Below are 15365 nucleotides of genomic sequence, written 5' to 3'. Positions count from 1 at the left end.
GAGTCGGACACGACTGGACTTAATGTCAGGGGACTACCTTTACCTTACCTATATATATATATATAGTATTATTTTTTGGTATTATATTGTATTACATTATAATATTATAAATAGTATATGTATATACAGATTATTATTATAGTATTATTATTAGCCATTATTATTATTATTATTATTATTATTATTATTATTATTATTAGCTGTACACGTTGCTGTGGCCAACCTTCCCTCTTTCTCCTTCTTTCCTTCCTTCCTTCACTCCCTCTTTTCTTCCTTCCTTATCTCTTTCCTTCCTTTTCTTTCTCTTCTGCTATCTCTTTTCTTCCTTCTCTTTCCTTCTTTCCTTCCCTCCCTTTCTCTACATCTTCCCCCCTTCCTTCCTTCTCTAATTTTCCTTCCTGCCCCCTTTTTCTTTCCCTCCCTCTTTCTCTCCTTTCTTCCTTTTCTACCTCTTTCATTCCTTCTCTCTTTGCTTCCATGCTTCCTTCTCCCTTTCCTTCTTTCTTTTCTTTTTTTCTCCCCTCTTTCTTCTCTTTTTTCTGTATTGTCATTTAGCTTTTTGAGGCTTTTAAAGTCCCTTCTGCTGTGTTTTTCAGTGTTTTTTATAACAATACATTGGATTGTTAGGTGTTTTGTGTCCAAATTTGGTGTCAATTCCCCAGTGGTTTTTGAGTTCTGTTAATCCCACAAACAAACATTACATTTTTATTTATATATAGATTATTAATCATCTGTACAAAAACGAGCCCCTGGTGGCACAATGGGTTAAACCCTTGTGCCGGCAGGACTGCTGACCGAAAGGATGGCGATTCGAATCTGGGGAGTGGGGTGAGCTTCCATCTGACAGCTTCAGCTTCCCTTGTGGGGACATGAGAGAAGCCTCCCACAGCATGATAACAGATCTGAGCGTCCTCTGGGCAACCTACTTGCAGACGGCCAATTCTCTCACACCAGAAGCAACTTGCAGTTTCTAAAGTCGCTCCTGATATGAAAAAAAAAGTGCCCAAAAAACAGACTTACCTCTCGACTGTCTTCTCCAGGAGGAGGAGGAGGGCCGCGGGGTCTTGGGCCCGGCAGTCCAATAGGCGAGCTCATGGGAGGCGTTCCTAGAAAAATTCCCAAAAGAAAACAGATTGGATGGATCGTTTTTCAGAAATGCTTTAGATGCATATTCTTCCATCGCAAGACAAAATGGCCATTGCATTGCTTTCTAACACTATGATGATTCTATGACTCTGAGGTTCTTCCAAATTAAGTTTGCTTCTTACTAGCTGAACTGACAGCTGGCCTTTTAAAGCAGCAAAGAACACAATGTTTGCAGCACTGTCTGACAATCCCTGCCTCCTTTTCACCAGTTCAAGGAGACTTACCACTGGAGCACACCCAAATACCTGGGCGCTAGAAATAATACCATACGAAAACTGACTGGCACAACCTGGGGATCACAACTAGACACAGTGAAGACATCTGCCCTTGCGCTTTGCTACTCTGCTGCTGAGTACACATGCCCAGTGTGGAACACATCTCACCACACTAAAACAGTGGATGTGGCTCTTAATGAGACATGCCGCATTATCACGGGGTGTCTGCGCCCTACACCACTAGAGAAATTACACTGTTTAGCCGGTATTGCACCACCTGAAGTAGCAGCCAATACTGAAAGGACCAAGGTAGAGACATCTCCAGCCCATTCACTGTTTGGGTATCAGCCAGCACGTCAACGACTTAAATCAAGAAATAGTTTCCTGAGATCTACAGCAGTGTTTCTCAACCTGGGGGTCGGGACCCCTAGGGGGGTCGCGAGCAGGTGTCAGGGGGGGTCGCCAAAGACCATAAAAAAACACTGTATTTTATGTTGGTCATGAGGGTTCTGTTTGGGAAGTTTGGCCCAATTCTATCGTGCGATTTAGAATGCTCTTTGATTGTAGGTGAACTATAAATCCCAGTAACTACAACTCCCAAATGTCAAGATCTATTTTACCCAAACTCCACCAGTGTTCTTATTTGGGCATATTGAGTATTCGTGTAGAGTTTGGTCCAGATCCATCATTGTTTGAGTCCACAGTGCTCTCTGGATGTAGGTGAACTACAACTCCAAAACTCAAGGTCAGTGCCCACCAAACCCTTCCAGTATTTTCTGCTGGGAGTTCAGTGTGCCAAGATTGGTTCAATTCCATCATTGGTGGAGTTCAGAATGTTCTTTGATTATAAGTGAACTATAAATCCCAGCAACCTCAACTTCCCAATGACAAAATCAATCCCCCATCCAACTCCACCAGTATTCAAATTTGGACGTATTGTGTATTTGTGCCAGAGTGGTTTGCCATATTCATTTTCTGTAACTGTAATATCCTGCATATCAGGTATTTACATTAGAATTCGTAACAGGAGCAAGATTATAGATGTGAAGTAGCAACAAAAATAATGTTATGGTTGGGGGTCACCACAACATGAGGAACTGGATTAAGGGGTCGCGGCAATAGGAAGGTTGAGAACCACTGATCTACAGAGACACTAGCTGGAACACCTCAGCAAGCAAGAGTCCAAAAGTGGCAGGCTCAAATCCAGAACCTTAACCAATGGCTGATACCAAATGGGAGACTGCCCCTGGGCACACAGAAGACTGGGCGACTTGGAAGGCGTTGAACAGACTACGCACTGGCACCACGAGATGCAGAGCAAACCCTCGGAAATGGGGCCACAAAGTGGAATCCACAACATACGAGTGTGGAGAAGAGCAAACCACTGACCACCTACTGCAATGCACCCTGATCCCTGCCACATGCACAATGGAGGACCTTCTTGCGGCAACACCAGAGGCACTCCAAGTGGCCAGATACTGGTCAAAGGACATTTAGTAGAATACCAAGTGTGCAAATTTTGTGTTTTGTTTGTTTGTTTGTCTGTTTTTTAATGCAATACAACTGGTTTGGATTGCTCCTGACACGATAAATAAATACCTCTTGTTAGCCCCGGAGGCCTGGGCCCCAAGTCTGGAGTAGCTCTTGGAACTGAAGGGGACATCTTGGACATCTCTTGACGCTCCTGTTCCATTAGAGCAGCAGCCTGAGAAGGAAGAGAAACAACACGGATTCCAGAACACTTCCCATTTTCCCCATTTTCACGAGTCACTAACCCCAGTAAACAAAAGGGGGTGGCAAAGTAAGAGGAAAGCCCTCACCCACGGGGTCAGGACTCTGCTGCTTTTAACTTAGGGGTAGTGGATCTGGAGGGAGAAAATTAGACAGGAATCTTGCCATCCCAACCTGATGATATCAGGGCCGAATTTATTTATTTATTTGGGGTTCTTTTACCCCGCCCTTCTCACCCCGAAGGGGACTCAGGGCGGCTTACAAAAGCAAGGCACAATTTGATGCCTGCATCATAAAAACAATCAAACACAAAATTACATCAATACACCAATTATACATTATAACCATAAAATCAATAAAATCAATAAAAAACCAAATACAAACCCAGTTTCTCCTCTTATATGGTCAGCGTTCGCCACTCATAGATCTAGTTTTACGTTCCACTTCATCAATCCTGATGGTCTTACTCGCCTGGTTGTCTGATTTAATTGCCGGAGTGCCCAAAGGCCTGGTCCCATAACCAAGTCTTCACCCTTCTCCTAAAGGCGAGGAGGGATGATGATGCCCTGATTTCCCCCGGGAGTGAGTTCCACAGGTGAGGGGCCACCACTGAGAAAGCCCTGCTCCTCGTCCCCACCAGCCTCACTTGTGACAGTGGTGAGGTCGATAGCAAGGCCTCCCCAGATGATCTCAGACTCCGAGGTGGGACGTAGAGGGAGATACGTTCGGACAGATACACTGGACCGGAACCGTACAGGGTTTTGTAGGTCAAAACCAGCACCTTGAATTGTGCTCGGAACTGAATCGGCAGCCAGTGGAGCTGGCACAGCAGGGAGGTGGTATGCTCCCTGTATGTCGCTCCGGTAAGCAATCTGGCTGCCGCTCGCTGGACTAGTTGAAGTTTCCGAACAGTCTTCAAGGGCAACCCCACGTAGAGCGCATTGCAGTAGTCTATTCGGGATGTAACAAGAGCGTGGACCACCGTGGCCAGATCAGACTTTGGAATTGATCCCCCCGTATCACTATTTAAAACCTCCATGCCTAGACATACCCTACTCTGTACACGCCCAGGGTTTTAAAATTTTAATCTACATCTGGCCCGACCATGTTTACAAATCTTTAGTGTGTTATTGTTTATATGTTCAACTGTATTATTTATATTGTTTTATTTGCTTGCTTGTTTGTTGCTATATTGTGGCAACAAGAGACTCCACGGCCACTTGCTGGGCCCGTCACCCTGCTGGACGCAGAGGCTGTCAATAGGCTCTTAGCTGCAGCTAGATCGACCACTTGCTCCCTCGATCCGTGTCCCTCTTGGTTGGTGAAATCCTGCCTGGAGGGATTACGTGACCCTCTGTTGAAGATTATAAACGGCTCCCTTGAGCAAGGAGTTTTTCCAGAGGGTTTAAAAGAGGCGGTGGTCTCTCCCCTGCTGAAGAAACCAGACTTAGATTAGGTTCTTGTGGGTTTTTTTGGGCTATATGGCCATGTTCTAGAGGCATTTCTCCTGACGTTTCGCCTGCATCTATGGCAAGCATCCTCAGAGGTAGTGAGGTCTGTTGGAAGTAGGAAAAATGGGTTTATATATCTGTGGAATGGCTGGGGTGGGGCAAAGAGCTCTTCCCTGCTGGAGCTAGGTGTGAATGTTTCAACTGACCACCTTCATTAGCATTTGAAGGCCTGGCTGAGCCTGGGAAAATCTTTTGTTGAGAGGTGTTAAGATGTGCCTGGTTGTTTCCTCTCTGCTGTTTTGCTGTTGTAATTTTAGAGTTTTTTAATACTGGTAGCCAGATTTTGTTCATTTTCATGGTCTCTTCCTTTCTGTTGAAATTGTCCACATGCTTCTTGTGGATTTCAATGGCTTCTCTGTGTAGTCTGACATGGTGGTTGTTGGCGTGGTCCAGCATTTCTGTGTTCTCAAATAATATGCTGTGTCCAGGCTGGTTCATCAGGTGCTCTGCTATGGCTGACTTCTCTTGATGTATGGCAGGAACACTTTTAAAGATGAAGACCCACCCAGAGGAAAAGTGTGCCTGCCATACATCAAGGGAACCACTGACCACAGAGGGAAGCTGATGAGGAAACACAACATACAAACAATCTACAAACCCACCAAGAAAATCCAACAAATGCTCCGTTCAGCAAAGGACAAGAGGGACCCTCTCACCTCTGCAGGAGTCTACCGTGTACCATGCAGCTGTGGACAAGTCTACAGAGGGACCACCAAACGCAGCAGCATTGCCCAGACACGAATCAAGGAACATGGAAGGCACTGCAGACTACTTCAACCAGAGAAGTCAGCCATAGCAGAGCTAGGACTGTGTGATGTATTATTATTATTATTATTATTGACACAAAAGCACAGTATGTCACAGCAAACGAGATCTATATGCTGGATTTCGTATCACAAAATCACAAGTCGAACCCTTCCCAAGCGTCTAGGACTATGTGATGTATTTTCGAATGATTCACTGGAACTTATGTCACAAGGACCAGTAGTAAAGAATTGGTGGGATCATAAAACTGCAAAGGTAGTGGAAAATGAACACAAATGAAAGAGATCTCGTTTGCTGTGACATACTGTGTTTTTGTGTCAATAATAATAATAATAATACGAACTATTTCTCAGAATGAAATCAGCCCTTACCTGCTTGACGCGCTCTTCCTGTTGTATCAACATGGCCGCTTGCTGCTGGGCCAGCTTCAGTCGCTCTTCCTCGGGCAGCGCAGAGGGATCCACCGCCTGCATACGGAGGGGAGGGGGCATGCCAGGAAGCGGAGGAGGGGGCCCCACTCCCATGGGGAAGTTGAGGGCCATGCCAGGGGGAGGGGGTGGTGGGGGTGGCATGCCCATTGGAGGCGGCGGCATAGGCATGCCAGGGTGCTGCGAAAGGGAAGGCAGAAAAGGCAGCAGATGAGAGACGCATCTCAGGAAAACTTCACTTAAGACATTATTTATTTATGGCATTTATATGCCGCCCTTCTCACCCCGAAGGCGACTCAGAGCGGCTCACAAGATACATATACATGCAATATATATTATTAGCATAGCACAATATCAGTATTTGTTGCTGTTCATTCGTTCAGACTCTTCGTGGCCTCGTGGACCAGCCCACGACAGTATTATATATTACAATATTGTACTATACCATTGTACTGTAATATTATTAGTAATATTACATATAATATAAAATATATAATTATAATATATTATTATTATTATATTGTATTACATTATAATATTATATGTATATACAATATACTAGCCGTCCCCTACCACATGTTGCTGTGGCCCAGTCTGTGTATATGTGTTTTGTGTGTGCATATATGTGTTTATATCTGTGTATATATTTGTGTATATGTGTATATATGTGTGTTTGTGTGTATATATATATGTGTGTGTGTATTTCTGTGTGCATCTATTTGTGTATTTCTGTGTTTATAAGTGTATATATATATTGTGTATATGTGTGTTTGCATATAAGTGTGTATATATATGTGTATATTTGTGTGTGCTTGCGTACATATATGTGTATATTAGGCTTGGGTAACAACGGAAAAATTTGTTTCTAAACTCGTTTCGTTTTTAGGGGTCCATTGTGTTTTGTTTTTTTAAAGAATTCCGAATTTTTTCTTTAAAAAATTTCGAAATTTATGAAATTTCGTAAATTTCGAATTGATCCGTTAATGGCGGATGCGATTGCGCAATATGCTAAAAAAACCCTCCAAAAGGGACAGGGAGAACGTCTGAAGCTTCCCTCTCCCTCTGTTGTTGACTGTTGGTGTGATAAAACAAACAACAACTATAAAACTTGCACCAGACATGCGAAAATAATTACGAAACAATTTCGAAAAAATTACGAAACAATTTCGAAATAATAACGAAATAATTACGAAATAAATTGAAAAAATTGTTTCGAATCTAATTAACTCCTCACACTATTTCTGCATGGCTCAATATCGGATTGTAAGCTAATTTAAATACGAATTAATAACGAATTACGAAATTAACGAACGAAACCGCCCAAGCCTAGTGTATATATATGTGCATATGTGTATGTATATTTCTGTGTTTATATGTGTATATATTGTGCATATGTGTGTGCTTGTGTATATGCATATAAGTGTGTATGTATGTATATATGTGTGTAGGTGTATATGTAGGTGTGTATATGTGTATATTTGTGTGTGCTTGCATATATATAAGTTTGTATCTATATGTATGAGTATATGAATGTGTATATATGTGTGTTTGTGTGTATATATATGTGTGTATTTCTGTGTATATGTGTATATGAATGCATATGTATATATGGTTTATTTTGGGGGTTTAAAGTCCGTTCTGCTGGGGTTTTTTGTGTTTTTAGGGGTGATGGTCACTCGTTGGCCTGGTAGGTGTCTTGTGTCCAAATCTGGTGTCAATTCACCCAGTGGTTTCTGAGTTATGTCAATCCCACAAACGAACATCACATTTTTATTTATGTAGATTACATTACATTACATTATATTATTAGCATAACATAGGAAACAAGATGGAACTGTTTTCCTGGTCCCCTTTCTTCACTCTGGAAGCAACTGCAATGCAGGCAGAAAAACTGCAATGTTTTAAACAGGTCTGGGCAAACTTCGGCTCTCTAGGTGTTTTGGACTTCAACTCCCACAATTCCTAACAGCCGCTGCTAGGACTTGTGGGAGATGAAGTCCAAAACACCGGGAGAGACCAAGTTTGCCCATGCCTGACATAAAAGAACTGCGGGAGTCTGACACTGGCACTTTCCCAATGCAACTATGGTCTATCCCAAAGACATTTAGTCATACAATTGGGGTAAAAGAGCCCTTCGGGTACTAGTTACTCACCTGTACTGGCATAGGAGGAGGGACCGGCTTGTCTCCATCATCTCCCCGCAAAACTGGCCTGTTGAGCACTATCCCAGTCTGAAATAAAAGGCACTATGTATGTTGGTATATAGTTCAAGTGGAAGTGAACATCAGCACATGATACATTACTAGGTGAACAGCTAAATTTCATAGAATCCTAGAGTTGGAAGAGACCTCCTGGGCCATCCAGTCCAACCCCATTCTGCCAAGAAGCAGGAAAATTGCATTCAAAGCACCCCCAACAGATGGCCATCCAGCCTCTGTTTAAAAGCATCCAAAGAAGGAGTCGCCACTACACTACAGGGCAGAGAGTTCCACTGCTGAATGGCTCTCACAGTCAGGAAGTTCTTCCTCATGTTGAGGTGGAATCTCCTTTCTTGTAGTTTGAAGCCATTTTTCCACATCCTAGTCTCCAGGGCAAAAGAAAACAAGCTTGCTCCCCCCTCTCACGTATTTATACATGGCTATCATGTCTCTTCTCAGCCTTCTCTTCATCAAGCTAAACATGCCCAGCTCTTTAAGCCGCTCCTCATAGGACTTGTTTTCCAGACCCTTGATCATTTTAGTCGCCCTCCTCTGGACACATTCCAGCTTGTCAATATCTCTCTTCAATTGTGGTACCCAGAATTGGACCTACTGAACATGGACCATCTATGTTACACAGAGCTTATAGATTTTATTTATTTATTTACGACATTTATATGCTGCCCTTCTCACCCCGAAGGGGACTCAGAGCGGCTTACCTGATATAAATACAGTATTAAATATTACTATATTACTATATTGTACTATACCATTATATTGTCATAGGTAAAGGTAAAGGTAGTCTCCTGACATTAAGTCCAGTCATGTCTAACTCTGGGGTGTGGTGCTCATCTCCATTTCTAAGCCGAAGAGCCAGCGTTGTCCGTAGACACCTCCAAGGTCATGTGGCCAGCATGACTGCATGGAGCGCCCTTACCTTCCCGCCGGAGCGGTACCTATTGATCTACTCACATTTGCATGTTTTCGAACTGCTAGGTTGGCAGAAGCTAGGGCTGACAGCGGAAGCTCACGCTGCTCCCCAGAATCGAACCTGCGACCTTTCGATCAACAAGCTCAGCAGCTCAGTGCTTTAACCCACTGCGCCACTGGGGGCTCCCTTATATTGTCATATTATTAGTAAAATAACGTTCAAAAAATAATGTAATATATGTTCAACATATATTGTCATATTATTAGTAAAATTCTTCTTCTTTCTTTCTTCTTAGGTGATCCCTCGTTGGACGAGTAAGATGGTCTTCCATCGTGGGTTTCCTTGTGGGTCCGTATGTGGCTGTGGAGCCCTATTCTTGCTCTGCATCTTCTTCCGCAGTGAGGGCATTGGTTTCCAGGTGGAAGGCGGTCCCGGTCGGGGTTGGCTTGACGCGCCTTCCTCCTGGCACGTTTCTCTCTCGTTAGTAAAATTACATGTAATAGAAATATATACTTATATTCTTGTTATTATTATTATTATTATTATATTGCATTATATATTATATAATTATTATATATTACATTGTACTATAACATTATACTGTAATATTATTTGTAATATACTTATAATATCATATTAGTATTATATTGCATTACATTACAATATTATAAATATTATATGTATATATATATTATATTATTAGAATAGCACAGGAGACAAGGAGATTCCATCTCACCTCAAAAAAGGTCAGTGCATTTATTTATTTATTTATGACATTTATAAGCCGCCTTTCTTACCCCAAAGGGGACTCAGAGCGGCTTACAAGGTATATATTACATACATTATATTACATTATTAGCATAGTACAATATAAGCATTAAACACTGCTATATTGTACCATATCAATATATCGTAATATTATTAGTAATATTACTTGTAATATAAATATATAATTATAATATCATATTGTTATTATTATTATTATATTACATTATATATTATATAATTATTATATATTACATTGTACTATAACATTATACTGTAATATTATTAGTAACATATTGTATTACATTATATTATCAATTGTGTAACTCTTTCTTATTCCCAAGCACAATGGTGGGCAAATTAAGAATTATAATAAGGTCTAAGGCATCAATTTTTTGGCCATAACAAATAAGGACTTACTTGAAGCGTGTATGTCTTCAGCCGATCCAGCAACTCCTCACGACTCCCTAGAAGAAAACAAAGAAGTCATCTGGCTCATCTAAACTGAGGATCAATGGCTTCCTCCCAGGAGTGTGCATTCCTGCATGGCAGGTGCTGGACCCAGGGACTGCACTACCCCCATACCATACTATCAGCATGGCAAGGCCTAAATCAAGAAATAGCTTCCTAAGATCTAAAGAGATATTTGCAGGAACACCTCAGCAAGTTGCACATCGCAAGTGCTGAACTTGACTCAGCACATCGAAGATGGCTTTGAAAGGCAGCAGATCAAAGGAGCTGTCTTCATAGACCTGTCAGCAGCTTATGATACTGTGAACCACCACTGACTCCTCCTGAGAAAAATGTATAATATCACAAAGGATGACCACCTCTCCCGCCTCATAGGAAACCTGCTACAAAACAGGAGCTTCTTTGTTGAGTTCCAGGGCCAGAGAAGCAGATGGTGGAAACAGAAGAACGGCCTGCCTCAGGGGAGCGTGCTTGCTCCATCCATGTTCAACATCTACACAAATGATCAGCCACTGCCAGAAGGGACAGAGAGCTTCATCTATGCTGATGATCATGCCATTACTGCTTAAGCAGGGAGCTTTGGGATGGTAGAACAGAAGCTTTCCGAAGCTCTAGGTGCCCTTACTGCCTATTACAGGGAAAACCAGCTGATCCCCAACCCATCCAAAACATAGACATGTGCCTTTCATCTCAAGAACAGAGAAGCATCCCGAGCTCTGAAGATCACCTGGGAAGGAATCCCACTGGAGCATTGCAGCGCACCCAAATACCTGGGAGTCACTCTGGACCGTGCTCTGACCTACAAGAAGCACTGCCTGAACATCAAGCAAAAAGTGGGTGCTAGAAACAACATCATACGAAAGCTGACTGGCACGACCTGGGGATCACAACCAGATACAGTGAAGACATCTGCCCTTACGCTGTGCTGCTCTGCTGCTGACTATGCATGCCCAGTGTGGAACACATCTCACCATACTAAAACAGTGGATGTGGCTCTTAATGAGACATGCTGCATTATCACGGGGTGTCTGCGCCCTACACCACTGGAGAAATTACACTGCTTAGCTGGTATTGCACCACCTGAAGTAGCAGCCAATAGTGAAAAGACCAAGGCAGTGACATCTCCAGCTCATCCCTTGTTTGGGTATCAGCCAACACTTCAACGTCTTAAATCAAGAAATAGTTTTCTTAGATCTACAGAGACACTCGCTGGAACACCTCAGCAAGCGAGAGTCCAAAAGTGGCAGGCTCAAACCAATGGCTGATACCAAATGAGAGACTCCCCCCCGGGCACACAGAAGACTGGGCGTCTTGGAAGGCGCTGAACAGTCTGCGCTCTGGCACCACCAGATGCAGAGCCAACCTCAAGAAATGGGGCCACAAAGTGGAATCCTCGACATGCGAGTGTGGAGAGGAGCAAACCACTGACCACCTGCTGCAATGCAATGTGAGCCCTGCCACATGCACAATGGAGGACCTTCTTGCAGCAACACCAGAGGCACTCCAAGGGGCCAGATACTGCTCAAAGGACATTTAATCAACTACCAAACCCGCAAATTTTGTATTTCGTCTGTTTGCCCTGACACGACAAATAAATAAATTATTAGTCTTATATTGCATTACATTATAATATTATAAATATGACATGTATATACATTATATTATATTAATACATTATCTTATATAATAGATTCAGTTTGCCAATACCTTATTCAAAATGCTGAGATAAGAAGTATTTTGTATATTTTTACGATTTTGGTCTACCTGTTGCAGCATATATATGCGTAATAAAATATACTGGAAATGGGGCTGAAGTCTAAACATGCGTATAAGTTGTTAAGTTATACATATAGCCGAGATGCTTGTCTGTTCTTAAGTTGAAAAGCACATCTGCCTTTTAGATAGATTAGGAATCAGCTGGTTTTCCCTATAATAAGCAGTGAGAGCACTGAAAGCTTCAGAGAGCTTCTGATTAACTATTTCAAAGCTCCCTGCTTGAGCGGTGATGGCATGATCGTCCGCATAGATGAAACTCTCTGTCCCTTTTGGCAGTGGCTGGTGGAGACTCCTTTCGGTTCCCAGACTGATCCGGCCCAGCTGGGCCGAGATAAGGAGTTGTATAGCCTTGAAGATAATGGTGAATTAATGGACTGGTTGCCCTGACACGACAACTAAATCAACCAAAGCCCCTGCTGCTAGGCCTCATTCAAGGCCTACACCCCCCACCGCCCGCTCTCCAGTCCCCGAGGCCCAACCGAAAGCCCTCCCTCTCACCCTGCGTCGGCGCCCCGATCTCAGCCAGCTTGGCCTGCAGCTCGTTGGGCGACCAAGCCGCGTAGCCTGGCAACGGGAGCTCCCCGGCCTTGGGAGGCTCAGAGTGCACCTCCGACGCCATCTTGCTTTTCCTTCCCCGCTTGAGACCGCGCGGCCACCGTAGAATGACGCGATGCGCTCCTCTGAACCAATCAGGAGCCACAACGTCAAAACCCGCGTAGCCAATGACGGAGCGGGAGGAGTTTGTAAACCGTGGGGAGGGAAACTCAACTCTGCGCATGCGCAGTAGAGACTAATAGGTAAACAGAAGTTGAGGGAAGCTGCCTTAGGGTGTGTTGGTCTTTGGGATTTTGGGATAGGATTGCAATGGAATAACAAAGTCGAATTGGGGTTGGGAGAAAAAGAAGGGCAGGGAAAGATCAAGGATTGGGGCCTAGGAGTAGGTCTAGGCCTATACCAGGCCTGGGCCAAGTTGGGCCCTCCAAGTGTTTTGGACTTCAACTCCCATCATTCCTAACAGCCTCAGACCTCATCCTTTTCCCCCTCAGCTGCTTGAACAGGAGGACAAAGCACCCCTGACAGATGGCCATCCAACCTCTGCTTAAAAGCTTCCAAAGAAGGAGCCGCCACCACACTCCGGGGCAGAGAGTTCCACTGCTGAACGGCGCTCACAGTCAGGAAGTTCTTCCTCATGTTGGAAGAGACCTCATGGGCCATCCAGTCCAACCCCATTCTGCCAAGAAGCAGGAATATTGCATTCAAATCACCCCTGACAGATGGCCATCCAGCCTCTGTTTCAAAGCTTCCAAAGAAGGAGCCACCACACTCCGGGGCAGAGAGTTCCACTGCTGAACGGCGCTCACAGTCAGGAAGTTCTTCCTCATGTTGGAAGAGACCTCATGGGCCATCCAGTCCAACCCCATTCTGCCAAGAAGCAGGAATATTGCATTCAAATCACCCCTGACAGATAGCCATCCAGCCTCTGTTTAAAAGCTTCCAAAGAAGGAGCCTCCACCACACTCCGGGGCAGAGAGTTCCACTGCTGAACGGCGCTCACAGTCAGGAAGTTCTTCCTCATGTTGGAAGAGACCTCATGGGCCATCCAGTCCAACCCCCTGCCAAGAAGCAGGAATATTGCATTCAAATCACCCCTGACAGATGGCCATCCAGCCTCTGTTTAAAAGCTTCCAAAGAAGGAGCCTCCACCACACTCCGGGGCAGAGAGTTCCACTGTTGAACGGCTCTCACAGGAAGTTCTTCCTAATGTTCAGATGGAATCTCCTTTCTTGTAGTTTGAAGCCATTGTTCCTCGTCCTAGTCTCCAAGGAAGCAGAAAACAAGTTTGCTCCCTCCTCCCTATGACTTCCTCTCACATATCTATATATCGCTATCATGTCTCCTTTCTGCCTTCTCTTGTTCAGCCTAAACATGCCCAGCCTTCAAGCCGCTCCTCATAGGGCTTGTTCTCCAGACCCCTGATCATTTGAGTCACCCTCTGGACACATTCCAGCTTGTCAACATCTCTCTTCAATTGTGGTGCCCAGAATTGGACACAATATTCCAGGTGTGGTCTAAGCAAGGCAGAATAGAGCATGAGGAACATGACTTCCCTGGTTCTAAACACTATACTATTGATGCAGGTCAAAATCCTATTGGCTTTTTTATTTATTATTTTTTATTTATTAACTTTATTTGTACCCCGCTACCATCTCCCCAAGGGACTCGGTGCGACTTACATGAGGCCGAGCCCAAACACAACAATACAAGCAATAAAACAACAATAAAGCAATTTAAAAACATAGACAATAAAATAAACAACATTATCAATAAAACAACACACAATTAAAAACAGAGGGGAAGCCAAATGTAAAGTTAAAATTGGAAATATGCTGGGACATGAACGGAAGGTGATACTGGTGTTTATGAAAGGGCATACGAGCAGACTTAGAAAATGTAAAGTGCTTTGGAGGACAAAGTGCTATGGGATCATTATTCCGGGAAGGCACACTGGAACAGTCACGTCTTCAAGTTCCTCCTGAAGATTGCCAAAGTTGGAGCCTGTCTGATGTCTTTAAGGAGTGAGTTCCAGAGTCGAGGAACCACCACTGAAAAGGCCCTCTGTGGAGGGGTGGCTGCCAAGGTAGCGGAAATGGTCCACATTTTCTAATGTTACACCATTAAGCTGTATCTCTGGCATTGGAGAGGGATTGCCTGGTGACTGCTGGAAAAGCACTTTGATTTTCTCGATGTTCAATGACAGGCCGAGCTTCTTGTATCGCACACAACAGGCCCGTAGCCAGGATTTTGATTGGGGGGGGGGCTGAGTTTGATTGGGGGGGGGGGGTCTGAGTGAAAGAGGGTCTACCCTAGCAAACCTTTTGTATCGTTACCCCAATACCCCCATGCATATGAGATATATTGGCAGGGGCGGCTCGTCCATTACGCGAAGTAAGCGGTCGCAGAACACTTTTTTTTGCCAGGGGCGCAGAGGCACCTCTGTAAGTGCCCCTCGACTGCCACTTGAGGAGCGCCCCTTCAGCTCACAACAGCCCTAGCAGTCTGGGGGAGCCTTGGCTTTCTTGCCTCACTGCTGGGCGATCCTCTTCCCAAAGGGGCTGGGCCCTTGAGCCTCGCCTATCCCTCTTGTTCCTGCTCCACCCGGCCACTCGGTGCGCGAACAGAACCGGCGCTCAGTCATTCTCCGCGTTTGATCCCTTCCCCATGACCGGCCCTCTTTCCCGATCCCCCGGCGCTCCACCCGCTTCCTCTCCTCTTCCCAATCCGTGGGTGGGCCAAGGGGCGGAGCCGCTGCACCTGGCCCGCTTCAGGTCCGGAGGCGTGTCTGAAGACCCCAGCGTGCATTGGGACCAAGAGAGAGAGAGAGAGAGAGAGCGAGCCCCTCCGGCTGGAGGTATCTCCCACCTCCGCTC

The 15365-nt window shown here is 44.5% G+C and overlaps 1 protein-coding gene across 1 annotated transcript in view; it reads right to left on the bottom strand.

Moving 5' to 3' along the window:
* Positions 1 to 12595, bottom strand: part of SF3B2 (splicing factor 3b subunit 2) — a 41666-nt gene extending 29071 nt beyond the window's left edge. Inside the window, exons 1-6 of the mRNA XM_060758368.2 lie at positions 12436 to 12595; positions 10111 to 10157; positions 7950 to 8027; positions 5740 to 5976; positions 2961 to 3066; positions 1021 to 1106 (exon numbers count right to left, since the gene is read on the bottom strand). Of these exons, the coding sequence (XP_060614351.1) occupies positions 1021 to 1106; positions 2961 to 3066; positions 5740 to 5976; positions 7950 to 8027; positions 10111 to 10157; positions 12436 to 12556 (675 nt within the window). The 5' untranslated portion in view covers positions 12557 to 12595. The remainder of the gene's footprint in view (positions 1 to 1020; positions 1107 to 2960; positions 3067 to 5739; positions 5977 to 7949; positions 8028 to 10110; positions 10158 to 12435) is intronic.
* Positions 12596 to 15365: the final 2770 nt, after the last annotated feature.

The sequence above is a fragment of the Anolis sagrei genome, chromosome 12 (genome assembly GCF_037176765.1).
Source record: "Anolis sagrei isolate rAnoSag1 chromosome 12, rAnoSag1.mat, whole genome shotgun sequence".
Classification (NCBI taxonomy): domain Eukaryota; kingdom Metazoa; phylum Chordata; class Lepidosauria; order Squamata; family Dactyloidae; genus Anolis; species Anolis sagrei.
This window is presented reverse-complemented; position numbering and strand designations above follow the sequence as displayed.